The sequence below is a fragment of the Ipomoea nil genome, unplaced genomic scaffold (assembly GCF_001879475.1).
Source record: "Ipomoea nil cultivar Tokyo-kokei standard unplaced genomic scaffold, Asagao_1.1 scaffold0209, whole genome shotgun sequence".
Classification (NCBI taxonomy): Eukaryota; Viridiplantae; Streptophyta; class Magnoliopsida; order Solanales; family Convolvulaceae; genus Ipomoea; species Ipomoea nil.
In genome coordinates, this window is record NW_017616637.1 from 116573 (window position 1) to 131777 (window position 15205).

At 35.5% G+C, this 15205-nt stretch overlaps 2 protein-coding genes across 3 annotated transcripts; both read left to right on the forward strand.

The window, feature by feature from the left end:
- The first annotated feature begins 3893 nt into the window (after window positions 1-3893).
- Window positions 3894-6076, forward strand: LOC109191904 (CST complex subunit TEN1). The gene is made up of 4 exons (XM_019342588.1): window positions 3894-4006; window positions 4105-4243; window positions 4834-4984; window positions 5747-6076. The coding sequence occupies exons 2-4, from the start codon at window positions 4140-4142 to the stop codon at window positions 5864-5866; spliced, it is 375 nt and encodes a 124-aa protein (XP_019198133.1). The 5' UTR covers window positions 3894-4006; window positions 4105-4139; the 3' UTR covers window positions 5867-6076.
- A 3733-nt stretch (window positions 6077-9809) lies between these two features.
- Window positions 9810-13036, forward strand: LOC109191891 (probable protein phosphatase 2C 73). Of its 2 annotated transcripts, none has more exons than XM_019342576.1 (6): window positions 9810-9978; window positions 10527-10802; window positions 11003-11287; window positions 11529-11646; window positions 11746-11987; window positions 12524-13036. In XM_019342576.1, exons 2-6 carry the CDS (start codon window positions 10557-10559, stop codon window positions 12704-12706), a joined length of 1074 nt encoding a protein of 357 aa, XP_019198121.1. In that variant the 5' UTR covers window positions 9810-9978; window positions 10527-10556; the 3' UTR covers window positions 12707-13036. The 2 variants fall into 2 exon arrangements, with proteins under 2 accessions (XP_019198121.1, XP_019198112.1); XM_019342567.1 differs by having other exon boundaries at window positions 10530-10802.
- Window positions 13037-15205: the final 2169 nt, after the last annotated feature.

Sequence of the window (15205 nt, forward strand, 5' to 3'; positions counted from 1 at the left end):
CCGGCTCCGACTGCTTCCGCCACCGTCCGCGACAACCTCTCCGATCCGCACATTGCCAGGTAATTTTTTTTTAATTATTATTAATTTATTCGAATTTTAATAAATATAATTATAATTTAGGGTTTGTTTTTATTATATTTGTTTTTATTATTGATTTATTTCGAATTTTTGTAAATGTATATGCATTTTAGGGTTTATTTGTGTTATATTTGTTTTTATTATTGAATAACTGAGGCATTAGGTCTAGTATTGTAAGTTTCTGTGTTGGTGATACTTTTATTATTGAATAACTGATATTTTTAAGCTTTAGGAAAAGGATACAAGGTTAGGAATTTGCAGTTCTGTTTTGTTTTAAGTTGAACAAGTGTTTTTTCTATTTTGTCTTTTTATTGCAAAAATGCAGTTATAATTCAAGTAAAGAGGAACTTTCTCTTTTGAATCTCAGAATCTCTCATCACTACTCCCCAACAATAGCACATGGCTTAAAAAGCTACTTTGGTCATGCAAAACGTCGTCAAAGCCAGTCTACACCACAAGTGAAAGATATGATTCAGACAGCAGTTGCTGAGGCGTTAGCGGTTGCCCGAGAGGAATATAAAACATCCTTGCAAGCAGCCATTCGAGAGATGAGGGATGAAATTAGTAGTATGAGGACTCCAGCGGCTCAACCTGTACCATCAAGGCAGGAGGAAGACATGCGTGTAGCTGTCCAACCACATGGTCAAAGTGAAAAAGCAAGCTCTCCAGACCCTTTTGCTGATTTACCGGCCGTAAGTAATCATTTATAACTAATCTTATTATTTATTAAAAACATTTTACCTATTTCTTAATATGAATTCATGCAGTTAGGAGCCGGATGTGAATTGTTTTTGGAAGATCCCATTAGACGTAAAGTTGCACGTGGGATAGTTTACAAGGCCGAAAGGGTTCACGGGATACAAATACATGCGGATCAAGTGAAGGTCACCGTGACTGAAATTCTCGTGTCAAGTGCAAGTGTACCCTTCCCTACCGATGAGGTTCAACTGTTAAGGGATGCATTGCACAACTTTATTATTTGGCCAAAGAAGTTGGTTGAGTTGTATACCGAAGGTGATGAGGTATGTATTTTAAAAAATTTTGGATTTTAAAATAGTGTTTAATTTACTTTTTAAAAATAGTAATTGTTAGTTATATTGAACAGGTACAAAAGACTTATGATTCCGGTGTGCAACGACCTTTTGCTGATCTGAATATAGCTGATCCGTCTTCTTTGAGTCCTCGATGTCTAAAGGTATATAGAATTATTCGCAAACTTGATGAAAATGTTGTGATAAAGATGGAGCGTGGTATTGTGGGCGATGTTGACTATCGCTTACAACTTGACCCGTTAGAGATTATGCGTTTCTTAAGGATGGAGACGTTAGATGTTTCCATATTGCAGTTCTTTATAAGGTAATAATTAAGTTCTTTACTTATATTTGTTTATATAATATTTTTCATTCATTTATTATATTACTGATATATATGATTGATTGTATTTTTGAATAGGGGTCTTTATGACAAATTTGAATTAGCATCAAAGACCACATATGGCTTCTTAGATCCGCATTTCATTCAACCAGTTTCAAATACTATAGATGAACGGACAGGGTATATCAACGTCACCATGCAATATGGCCAAAAACAATGCTATCTAGCGCCATATATTTTAAAGTAAGTTTTAATTGTTTAAAATAAAATAACTTATATATAATACACTTTTATTATATATTATATTTACTTACAACTAATATATTATTGATTTGTAGTGATCATTGGATGTTGATGGCAATTTGTCCTCAACTTAATGAAATCTATTGGTTTGATTCAATTGGAGGCCAGCCACGTGATGACATCAAAGATATTGTTGAAAAGTATGTGAACTTATAAGTATTAATATGTATAATTAGTAAAGTATAAAGTATTTATGTAAACTAATCTCTTATAATTTTAGGTGTGTCAATTCAGCAAAGTTGTTGAGAAGCAATGGATCAACTCGTTCACCAAAATGGACTAAGGTTTTGGTGAGTATTTTATACATTTGTAAAACTACATATATTTTATTGTTTTTTATTAAATAAAATTTTAAATGTAATTTAATTCAAATGTAGTGTGCTCAACAAGTTGGAAGTACGGCATGTGGATATTATGTGATGAAATACATGCTTGAAATTCTTTCCAAAGAAGCATGGGAATGGATAAGGCATGTAATTTAATATAATACCTTTCTTTTTCTAATTTTAAAAATGCTAGCTTACTAATTATTTAATAATTATCAACTTTGTAGATTGTTGAGAGAGTTGGTAGATCGAGCTACACTCAACAAGAAATTGATCAAGTAAGAGATGTATGGGCCGACTTCTTTGTTGATGTATTGTTAAGTATGTAAATTAAACAAATTGATATTAGCTTTTGATAATGTTAAGTTGTATTATTAATTAGTATCAAATTGTGAGATTCATTACTTTTATTACTTGTTTCATTATAAATATTAGATTCTACATATTTTGCTGTGGTTGTGGTGCAATAATTGAGCAGGTTTTGGTTGTGGTTGTGCAAATTGAGCAGGTTGTGGTTGTGGTTGTGATTGTGGTTGTGGTTGTGGTTGTGAGAAATTGAGCAGGTTTAGGTTGTGGTTGTGGTTGTGGTTGTGAGTAGATTTGAGCAGGTTTTTGGGTATAAATGGACAAATAAACTGTATATTAAAAAAAAAAAAAAAAAAAAACTTACAACGTCGGCTATTAAGTAATAGCCGACGTTGAATATATTTTAAAAAAAAAATAAAGTTTACAACGTCGGCTAATAGCATTTAGCCGACGTTGTAGGTATTTTAAAAATAATTAAAATACTTACAACGTCGGCTAATTGCTAATAGCCGACGTTGTAGGTGTTTTAATTATTTTTAAAATACCTACAACGTCGGCTAAATGCTATTAGCCGACGTTGTAAGTATTTTAATTATTTTTTAAAATACCATACAACGTCGGCTAAATGCTATTAGCCGACGTTGTAAACTTTATTTATTTATTTTTTTAAAATAATATATAACGTTGGCTATATAAATAGCCGACGTTATAGATAATATTTACAACGTCGCCCGCAACAACTACGGATCATAGCCGACGTTAAAAGGTCTATTTAGCCGACGTTAAATGCCTGCTGTGTAGTAGTGGGTGTAACATTGGACTCAGGCCCCAACCCTTTTCCACTTTTGTTCGGGTTGTTATATCGTGGACTGCGGTGCACGATAAAAAACGGCGCCGTTATAGTTAACGAGTGTGTATTTTTTGTGTATTAATTACCAACTGAAACTACAGTGTATCTAAATTGACACTGTCTCACGTATTATTTTTATATTATCAAGTGAAACTGCAATTGAAATGAAATTAAACTGTAGTTGTGTTGAAACAAAACTGCAGTGTATACAAAATGAAACTGAATAACAATTTCACATATTTGAGTGTATATTACCCAGCGAAACTGTAGTTATATCAAAATGATATTGTAGTTGTGTTGAAATGAAACTTTAGTGTAAATAATATGAAACTGAATTACATTTTACATATTTGAGTGTATATTGTGCAATGAAGGTGTAGTTATATTGAAATGATCATGTTGTTGTGCTTTAATGAAACTATAGTGTATATAAAATAAAATTAAATAACATTTTCACATATTTGAGTGTATAAATATCAAATGAAACTGTAGTCTGACACTGCAGTATATACAAAATGAAACTGAATAATAACTTTACTTTTTGCGAAACAGCGCAGAATGACGCGAAAAGAGTATTGTTTCTTAACTGGGTGCATAATCGATTATGGATAATTTGCCCTTTTGTTCTCCATCAGTCCGTCAAATCCTTTTACTCGGCCCAGACCACGGCGGTTCCCGGCCCATCGGAGTCACAACGTTATCACCTCCACTTCCCGATTCTCCGGTCTGCTACGTCGTATATCACCGTGCACCTCTGCCTGCCTACTCCGTACGTGTCTGTACCACCCTCCGTAACAACCTTTGTTTCCATCACGAACACTTTGTTTTGGGTTGCTAATTTATTTCATATTTATCTTCCGAAATCAGTTTCTGGTTTTTCTTTTAGCCATCGCAATTGAAGAATGGCGGCATCTGCAATCAGAGCAGGTGCTTTGGTGACTCTACAAGAGCTGAATCCTTCATCGCCCTTCTTTAAGCAAGGGGCATCACTCAGAGTCACTGGAAAGTGGGTCATCTCCCTCCCATTTTTCTCATCAACATTTTCTTTTTCTTTTTCCTCATTTATTACAATTGATTGTTTGAACTCAAGATTTGATTTTTCGGTTCAAGTCATAATGTTAAGAACTTTGCATTTGGTGGCATAATGGTGGGTTAGTAATCAAACTTCACCTAAATTATTGTCTGTTCAAGCTGATGCTAATGGAAAGGGAAATGGAAATGCAAAACCCTAAACCCTATTTAGGGTTTAGTAATCAATTCAAACTTCAAAGGGAAAGGGAAATGCAAAAGCAAATGCTAATGGATAGTAATTGTGTGGTTTCATGTCTCTAAATTATTACTCATTTGCCAATGACCTTGTGGTCTAGTGGTGTGAAGTGACTCTCCAAAGGGCGGTATTGACTCTGTGTGCTTCAATAGGTTGAGAAAATAGCTATGAACAGATACTATATTGTAACAGAGTCACTAGTACTCAAAAAAAAATTATTACTGATTTAATGAGCTGCGATTAAGGAAGAAGTAGTTCTATTGTGAAGTTGGGTATGCTGTTAAATTTATTGGAAATTAAGGGTTGACATTTTGCTTTATCCATTCTAGGCTTGAAGAGTATAATGTGGAGACAGATTCTGCAGTAATTTCCAATGGGAATGCTTCGTTAAGGATTGACACAGAGCGCTTGAATATCAGCATTCGCCCTGGCTCCATCTACCAGTTCATTGGAGAACTGCATATTGGACCCAGTGATGAGGTATGAGAATGTGCACCTTGCTTGTTTCTTAGAATGCAGAACATGAATTTCTAGTGCTTCTTGTTTGTAGACACCACATTAAACATAACTATTAATCTCCCATATCTGTTTTCACCTTCCACAAGGAGAATGTAATCATGGTCATTGCCCCCGGCTCTTGATGCATGGCAAATTCAGGTATTCTTGCTAGCCACTGCAGAGTTTGTGGGTTTGACACAATATTTGGGCATAGTTTATAAGTGCGAGTTAATACACAATTTAGTCCTCGACTATAGTGGTTTTTTATGGATTTAGTTCTAAATGACTTTCTGCTTAATTAGGTCCTCCACTTTGATGGTTTTTCCCAATTGAGTCCTTTGTTAAGATAGCTTGGTAATTTCACCTCTATTTTAGTCACTATTACCCAAGTTAGTCTTTGACTATAGTGATTTTTATCCAATTTAGTCATTGATTATAGTGGTTTTTCTTGATTTTAATAGCCGTGGACTCAATTGGATAAAACCATTGAAGTGGAGGAACTAATCAAGCACAAAAAGTGGTTTAGGACTAAGTCGAGAAAAACCACTATAGTCGAGGACTAAACTGAGTATTAACACTTTATAGTGCTTATGTGACAATTAGCATACTCTAAATTCATGTTACCTGATCTCTTATTCTAGCTGTAACAACAGTGTTGAGTTGGGCCCTTGGTAGGGCTATTAGGGCCAGTATCCATGCTGCTGCAGTGTGATCCATAATCATGATTTTGTCTATAATTTTCAGGCGATCTTGAAGGCACGAGTAGGGAGAAATGTGGATGGCATGGACCTCAATCTCTATCATCAGTCACTGCAACTCTTGAGAAACTTTGTAGATGAACAAACTAATAGCCGCACAGAATAGAGTAGACGGAGTAGTATTCTTCTTACTAAGTAAATGATGAAAATGTGGCTCAAAGGCCTAGTAATGGTGACAAGTATCATTTCATTTCGTGCTTTCTAGAAATCAGGTAGATGTCTTGCTTAAAAAACAATGGCTTTTCAGAAACAGATTGTCAATTTTCGTTAGGCTCGTGGATGTTTTTAAGTTGAATGGATGCTAGATGATATATCAGAAACAATTGTAGAAGTATGAGGGAGTCATGCAAAACCTGTGTAGTACAGCAAGGGAGTAAGGAAGCTTTGCCATTTGGGGCCCGCACGGGCTTAGTTTACTGATTCAGTAGGGAGTATTTGACTATTTGGGAGAAGAGACCAAGATTCGAATCTCGACAGCAGCAGTGTGGGGATTATGCCCAAAGTGGGTAGATCCCTTGTGCGCGGCATTTGGCCCTGTCGAGCCATTAAGTTACCGTGATTTACATCTTCTCAAAAATGCTCTATCGGGCCAGGGTGTGGGAAGTCCTTGGAGTTGAGAATTCAACCTTTTGGGAGAAGCTTTGCCATTTGGATTCACTTCACAAGGTTGGACTGTATGGCTTTACTGGTAATACTTCTTTTTTTTTTTTTTTTTTTCTTTCTGGCATCCTTGTTCATACTAACATGATATTTGTATTTCTGACTTTCTGAGTATGCTGGCAATATCCAACTAAATATTAAGGAATTGGCCATTGTGCCAATTGCCACCACATAAGGGGACTGTGTGTAGGGCCTCCCAAGTCCCCATCAAATATTTCTTGAATTGATCTTGATTATTGACAAAATACTAGAATAGCCTTGGCACTTTGACTGAAAAGACCCTATTTCTGGAGGGCTTTAAAGGTCAATTCACTTGTCACCAAAATGTGGCATTGATGCATACTCAACTGGGACATTCCAATAGGCGGGGGTGAGGTTGAGTGAAAGGAATTCACCCATCCCTAACCAAACGTCAATGGATTGATCCTTGACCTTGGACATGGAGTAGTTTTAAATCGTCAGGTCAGTTATCCCACCTTTTAGAGGTGCTTACAATTCAGTGAGAGGATTAACCACTGTGCTGGACAGTAAATACCCTATGTTACACCAAAAAAAACAAAAAAACAAAAAAACAAGTACATTCCAATTGTTGTGTGGTGATAATCTTTTGTTTTGGTACTTAAAAGTTAAGACCATACTTCTTTAAATGGCCCTTTTCCCCAAGGGTCACTTCTTATTTTGGATGTCTCCACTCATTTTTGGAATCTTAGAAAAACATATGTTAATACATGAATAATGCAAGTTGGTAACCTTTTGATTGATGTTCATTTGTTCTTTTTCTCTTCATGTTGTTTGAGATAGGGAGGGACAGCTTGACTACCTCCCCATCCAAGGTGTGGTGTTCACTGTTGAGGGACACATTATAGTATTTGTTATTTATATCATTCACTTAATGATGAATTTTTCATATCATGATTTATGATATGCAATTATTACATTGAACTTCAACTAATTTGGAGTTAACTAATGTTAGGCTTCATTTAAGAGAAGATGTCTTTGCACTTATTCTATTCATAAGATTAAAACAAAATAGTTTATTTAGAGGGAATATTTAACTGGTTCAAACTAAAAAGGTTAATAGACTGCTCTGACTAAGTGTTGAATTTGAAACTTTTTGGTTACTAATAGAGCATATTTTTTTCACTCCTATAAAATTAATTTATCTATGAAGCATCGCACTCCTCGGTCGCCCGGGGATGCCTAGTGCCTAGGCACCATTTAAAAAAAAAATTATTTATTTTTTAAGACTTGATAATTATAAACTATTTAATACTTTAATGGTAAATACTAAAATATTAAATATTAACTTAAAAAACATATAGAATGGTAGATTTTATACAAAAAATTAAAGAATCAAAACACAATTTCATAAAGTCACAACTCACAAAGTATTAACTTAGTTCTAAACTTTCAAATCAATTTATAGAATCACAGAGAAACGATGTCGTTTTGACTTTTGAGCGTTTTGAACAATTTAGGATTATTTCACTCAAAACAACGTCATTTTAATCGAAATAACCTATTTTTAAAAAATGCAGAGAAGAATGGCTAATCGGCTGACTAGATGGTCTAGTTGGCCACCTATAATACTAATTTCGGTGATAATTTAGGTGGTCGACCGCGCCGAGGCGCGATTTTTGCAACCATGCTATGGAGTAGGTGCAAATTTATGGAATTAACCTCTTGCTTATGGCATGTTAGGCTAATCTTCTCATCAACTTGGTCAGCCTGCAAACTATCATATGTAAATGCCTACGTAATACACAGCAAGAAACAAAAATGTTTCCATCACACAATTTAAACAACTAATCATATACTAATAGTAATGATGCAAGGCCAAATTTAGTACCATTCTAACGTTGTTCCAACTAATATATTGTTTAATTAGTCCGGATGTCAAATTGTCAATTATCGTTAGCTCTGAGTTTAAACAATATTTATATATAATAATAATATTCTACTGCATGATAATATTAATAATTCACATTGTATAAAATATTTTGTTCAACTGCTCTTCCGATAGCCTAATGGAATTAGGCATTGTTTTGAGCCATCAAAATATTTTATTTTACTTTGAAGAACGTCATAATCCAAATTATAAGGATTAATTTAATAATAATCATACTTTAAGTATCATAATGGACAGCTATTAACAATGCCTGGTCACGATAAACTTGATATCTTAAACTATGTGCACCTTCAATGTTGACCCTGACCTTAACAATAAACAAATTACAAGTTTTTTTCAATGGTAAGCAAACATGGTTTCAGGGAGGTGCTTTCTCTAAATTTACTATGATTTCAATCATTTACTTTGCTTTTAAATGATGATGATGATCATCATCATATATTATCATGTAAGAAGATGAATATTTGGATTTGAAATTAAGAGAGAAATATATCATCACTAGTTGTAAAGATTCGCTTAGGGGCAATATATGTCACATTTGAAAATTGAGGGGCTATATTTACACCACTGATAATTCAGGGGTGACATTGATAATTGACATATTTGTGAGGGGCATAAATAACAATTTTCCCTAGATCAAATAATACACTTTTAGTAATAAAATAATATATATTCAAAAATGATCATTTAGTGTATTAAAAATGTATCTTTAGTATAAAAAAAGAAAGTGCACCTTATGTCAGTGTTTATCTTATTAGGTAAACTATGATCCATGATATAATGATTGGTTTGATAGTTCGGTGTCACATTTTTATGAAAATTGTTAAGAGATGTTATATTAAATTATAGTTTGAACTTGGAAAAATAAGATCAATTATGAACCTTTAAAGTTCATCAATACAATATTAATTGGATTTGAATTAAATAGAGTTAATACTTGATTTAGTCTCTTGAATTTTAGAATTTTCCCACTTTGATCCTCAACTTTCAAATTTACTTAATTTCATCTCTAGTTATGCAATTGTTAACCAAAATGGTCTTAATTAGGACTATTTTGGTTTGAACAAAGGACAATTTTAAGTAAAAGTTGTATATTTGGTGATGAAATTGAGCAAATTTAAAAGTCGATGATCAAAATGTTGAAATCTTAATAGTCGAGGGATCAAATCGGGTATTAACTCAATTAAATATTTATATCATATAAAGTTTCTTATTTGCAATTAAATATTCGTCAAGTATGAATAATTAAATTAAGTGTTTTTTTTTTCCTAAACCAGTGTCTCTATGTTAATTGATGCTCCTAGGAATTGAAAGAAAATAAAGGTAAAAGAAATCAATTCAAGTGCGATTGTCTAAAATGCCCATGTCTTCCTTCGGATTTGATGATGATTTCAAAGGGCTCTTTCGTAATTTGGAAAACAACGTAGGCCTTGCATTGGACCAGCACATATATATACATTAATAATGCTGCGGCCATAGATGTATGATGAACAAGAATGGAGAGCTTGGCTGATGCTTCCAAATCTTCTTTAAAGTACTGCCAACCTAGCCGGAGTTTCATCGGAGCACTGCCGGAAAACACCTTTTTCCGATGGCTTTCCCCCGGCTCATGATCTGAACAACTCACATAACTTTGTTGGCTAAACAAGGTTTGCAGTCTCTGTCCATTTTCTCCCATCTCCCATCATTATTATGTAATTGTGTTAATTAGGCCCAAACTTATGATTATTATTTATTATGAATAATAATACATAATTGTTGTGCGGAGGTCCGTAAAAGTCAAGTCTAAGCAACTGGAGGAGGTCTGGAGCACCCGGTAGCCGGAGATTGTTGGGCTAAGACCGGTAAAGGACTTAACAAGGTTAAGTCCAACACTCATCACATCTCGAAAATGTGATGATAGTCTATAAGGAAATAAAGTTACACATTCACTGTCACTAGTTATAGCTTTTGATGTAAGTGGCAAGTGTTTGATCTAACAAGTGATATCAGAACCAGGTCTTGAAATGACTTTAAGAAGTTAAAACTTTTTGTGCAATTCATAGTCTATAACATATAGGAAGTTACAGTTCAATAATCTGATTAAATATGTGTTTAAACTCTAAAAGAAACATATATAATTGGTTGTTTATCTGTTCTTTTAGATTGTTTGTTCAGATTAATTACTCAGTTTTGTACATGTGACCTCCCTCCCTTGTAGGAGTAAAGCAAGATTAGAGCAGAGAAAATGGTTCAGTTCTCTTCTCTTTTCAATGGTTTTGCGAAAACAATTTCGAAAAAGAGTGGGAGGAAAAACAGCAGAGAAGATGTTGGGAGAGAAGCTGCAAATGCACTTGCTAAGGAAGCAAGAAAGAATGAGCTAATCCTCTCCACTTCTGGCTTTGTGAATGCCATTTCCTCTCACAATTGCGCTTCCCTGCATTCCAGACAAGGCAAGAAGGGAGCCAATCAAGATCGCGCCATTGTGTGGGAGGTATATATATATATACATATATATGTAACATAAATTCCCATCCTATGATGTTCTGTTACTTCTGCTGTATTTTATGTATGTTATGAATCTTATCTTATAAACTAAGATTGGGCTAGGGTCACTCAACTGGGCTATAATGCCACCTTATAAATTCTCTTGTATTAAGTGAATGTTTTGTGGTTGTACTAATAATAAAACAGGAGTTTGGGGGGCAAGAGGACATGATTTTCTGCGGGGTGTTTGATGGGCATGGTCCCTGGGGGCATCTTGTAGCTAAGAGAGTCAGGGAATTGGTGCCATCATCTTTGCTGTGTAACTGGCAAAAAGCCCTTGCTCATAACATGGACAACCTAGGATTCGACAACTGCCTGCTCGACGTGTGGAAACAATCTCACATCAAGGCCTGTTCTGAAGTTGATCAACAACTCGAGCAGCAAGCGGGTTCCTTTTACAGCGGCACAACTGCGCTAACCGTTGTCAAACAGGTAAAGGAATCGAAATGCCTGCAGCCTCTTGGCTTAGATTTTTGTCAGCTTAAGATGATCCACTAGTGATATATGTTGTCTGTTGGGCAGAGGCCGGTAAAGGGTCAAGTCCATCAATTGGTGGTTAAGGGGATTGCTGGGCGGGGCCTAGCACCCTGCCTCTCGAAAACGTGATGGCAGTCTATAGCTTTTGGCGTAGTGGTATGACCTTAGTAAAGGATTTTGTGGTTACACGTTTCAGGGTGATGTGATGGTAGTAGCGAATGTTGGAGACTCGAGGGCTGTCTTGGCTACAGCTGATGATGATGGTAACTTGGTAGCAGTTCAACTAACTGTTGACCTTAAACCCAACTTACCTGGTTAGTACTCACTCACTCTTTCTCTGTATGTGTGGCTTGATTATTATGTGTGTTGACTGTTGAGTTGAGTATTTTGTGTGTTTTTGTTGGGGGTTGAAGGCGAAAGAGAGCGAATAATGAGGTCGAAAGGCAGGGTGTGGTCGTCGGACGATGAACCGGGGGTGTATAGAGTGTGGATGCCAAATCCAAATGGAGGAGTAGCAGTGGAAGGGCCAGGACTTGCAGTGTCAAGAGCCTTTGGGGATTACTATATCAAGGACTTTGGCCTTATTTCTGAACCAGAATTCACCTTCAGAAACATAACCTTCAGAGACCAGTTTGCCATTCTGGCCACAGATGGAGTAAGCACAAAGTCTTTTCAATTTTGGCACATTTTTTAAGGGGTCGTAAAACATACTAATATCACACTCTTAACATGTTTGGTTTATGGAATAGGCGACAATGGAATGACATTTTTGGAAACATGCCTATTCTGTTGTTTGGTAATGTTTTTTTGTTCCTGGCAATGTGGTTCCCAGGAATGCGCTATTCCCCTGGCAAAGGGAATAGCGATTGCAGGGGCCTCCGTGGTATTAGGCAAAAACTTGTGTCAAACAATCTCAGGGATCATTGTTCGTGAAACGGTCTAACACAAGTGTGACTCCTAGTATTAGACTATTTTTGAGTTTTCAGAATAACCTAAATTTGTTATTTCCTATTTTACCCCTTAAATCAACCTAATACTGAAAGGAATATAATTCCTAAAGTCTATTTCTTTCAATGAACCAGATAATAGAATATGTTTTATTTCTTGCTTATTCCATTTCTTATGAAATAATAGTCTTATTCCCTCAAAATTGATTTTGTGAACTAAACATGCTGTATGTGTGTTTGCCAGGTGTGGGATGTGGTGTCGAACCAAGAAGCGGTGGAGATAGTGTCTTCGGCCCCAGAGAGAGGAGAGTCGGCGAAGAGGCTGGTGGAACATGCAGTTTGCGCGTGGAAGCGCACCAGAAGGGGAATTGCAATGGACGACATGTCTGCCATTTGCTTATTCTTTCACAACAAATTGATTGTGTGAAGAAGAAGAAGAAGAAGATTGCATGATATGATGCAGAAGCAGCCAATCACCACTACTTTAAACGCCATATGTAAATACTAATCTGAATGAATCATGGTGCAAACATTACAACACTAAACTTAATTCCCAAAACCAAATTTATCTGTAGTTTCCATTCCCCTATACTGTATTATTCATTCCAACTTTACCAACTTTCTCTCTTTATGTATAAAGTATAATGTCCATTTTATGGTCAGGACCAAAAGTGGCAGATATTCTTGGGGGGATTTTGTGTGGTGTATGTAGATGATAGATAAATGTCAAATGTCGGTCAACTTCTTTTGGCAAAAATACGCTTTTTTGGCTCACGGCTTTTCTCTTATTGCAACTGCATACCAACAGATCACATCTTCTTTCACCTCGTCCACCACCCAAAAAAGAGAAAGCTTTATTAGAAAAAGGCACCAAATCCAAAAAGAATAAACCATGACGCAATAAATATGTCTTCATTATGCTTTATCTTGATTCTTGTACTACACTTGATTCCGTAATTTCCATATAGTTAAATATTTTGTTGAAGGTTGTATTTTAGTGGGGTGTTTATTAGTAAGTGCTGTCTTCTAATAATGATTATAAGAGAATTGAGTTGAGAGGGGTTAAACACAAGATCATAGAGTTTTTGAAAGTTAATTAAAAGGGAATGATTATTTGCATTGAGAACAAATATACGATAAAGCAATAAATTAAGTAAAAGACAATATTGAAAGAAAGGATTTAGATAAAACCACTTTGTATAAATACTTCTTAATGTTCTAAGTCTCTAAGCCAAACAATGATCAATAATGAAAGTGAGGGAGTTTAGCAAGTGCCAACGCCATACTCATGGTCATGGGCCTATCACCTAAGTTCTAATCCCATTCTCATGGCAACTAGACTATATGAGACAATTAATCAAACACGTACCGTGTATGCTCTTTCCCTTCCAACTCCCTTTTCTCAAGAGTGAGTTAGAAATGTGATAGGCCAATGGTGAATCCCTATTCTCATAGGTGAAACACCAAATCCAAAATCCTCTTGCAAAGTTGGACCCTAACCAAACAAGAGTCAAAATAATTTATCAATTTCACAATCGAATTCATTTCAAAGATATTGCAAGCCCTAGATATTTCAATTCAATTCATATTGGCATTCATACAAAGAAATTCAATCTAAATCCCTAACTAGTTTAATTAGTACTCATAATGGAATTGACAAACTAAAAGCAATTGAAATAATGCATGCACAATGAATTCAACTTCAAAAGTAATGTGTAAAGTGTAAGAATAAGAGAGAAAACCTTACTTTATTGAATTTGTAATATGTAAATTTGAAATAGAAGTAGAAAGTTGAAATTACAACGGTAATCTTCCCCTAAATCTTCCCAAGGATGAAGGAACGAATACAATGTATTTATGTTCTTAGATAGTTTGGGTGGAGAGAAAATGTAAAGGAAGACTTGAAAATTGAAAGATAGAATGAAAATAACGCCTACAACTGTTTATACTTCAGAAATCCACACCAAATAACTGCCTTCAGATTGCCTGGTCACGATGTGAACTCCACCGTGACCAGGCCTATTGCCTTGCAGATGAACAAGGGTCACGTCGGTGGTCACGGTGTGACCACCAAAGACCTGCAAGGTGGTCTAGTAGGTCACGATGGAGGTCACGTGCGCTGTAACCTTCATCGTGAGAAGCTAGGCCACTTTCATATGGTGGGGCTGTCACGCTGGTGGTCACAATGTGACCTTTAGCGTGACGCATGACCATCTGAAAGCTAGCCAGAGTGTCACGCTGATGGTCACGGCGTGACCTTCAGTGTGACACCTCCAATGGGGCACCTTTGGACATGATCTTCACTCTGTTACTCTATTGCTCCGTGCTATACTTTTGACCGTCCATTTTTGGACAATTTTACTTCGGTATAATCTCAATTTATCTGGAAAATTATATCATGCACCAGGGTGCACAATGCATTGTGCGCCCTGGGAGTTTATGTGTATTATGTTAAAAGTTTATGTGTATTATGTTAAGAATTGATGGGTATTATGTTAAAAGTTTATGTGTATTATGTTAAGAGTTTATGTGTATTATGTATTATGTTAAGATTATGTGTATTATGTTAGGAGTTTATGTGTATTCTACTATACAATTATGTACATACGAAACATGAAAATTTTAGAACGCACAATGCATTGTGCGCCCTGGTGCACGATATAACAATTGAATTTATCCTCATTTTAAGCTCTTGCATGCCTAAGTCCAAATTCCCTTTCCTCAATGGCTCAATCCATAAACACATGAACAAAACTTCATTTCAGTACAATTACCTAGCATTCAATTAACAATTTAATACAAATCAAGCATAATTATGAACTATTTTATGGCTTATCACATACCAACAGATCACATCTTTCACCTCATCCACCACCCAAAAAAAAAAAAAGAAAAAAAAAGAGAGCTTTATTAGAAAAAGGCACCA

What these genes read in the sequence shown, in the direction of transcription:
- LOC109191891 (XM_019342576.1), top strand. Translation starts at nt 10,557, where the DNA reads ATGGTTCAGTTCTCTTCTCTTTTCAATGGTTTTGCGAAAACAATTTCG. An exon ending in ATCGCGCCATTGTGTGGGAG is followed by an intron (nt 10,803 to 11,002) that starts GTATATATATAT and finishes ATAATAAAACAG; the next exon opens with GAGTTTGGGGGGCAAGAGGA. An exon ending in CCTTAAACCCAACTTACCTG is followed by an intron (nt 11,647 to 11,745) that starts GTTAGTACTCAC and finishes TGGGGGTTGAAG; the next exon opens with GCGAAAGAGAGCGAATAATG.
- LOC109191904 (XM_019342588.1), top strand. Translation starts at nt 4,140, where the DNA reads ATGGCGGCATCTGCAATCAGAGCAGGTGCTTTGGTGACTCTACAAGAG. An exon ending in TCACTCAGAGTCACTGGAAA is followed by an intron (nt 4,244 to 4,833) that starts GTGGGTCATCTC and finishes TATCCATTCTAG; the next exon opens with GCTTGAAGAGTATAATGTGG. An exon ending in ATATTGGACCCAGTGATGAG is followed by an intron (nt 4,985 to 5,746) that starts GTATGAGAATGT and finishes TATAATTTTCAG; the next exon opens with GCGATCTTGAAGGCACGAGT.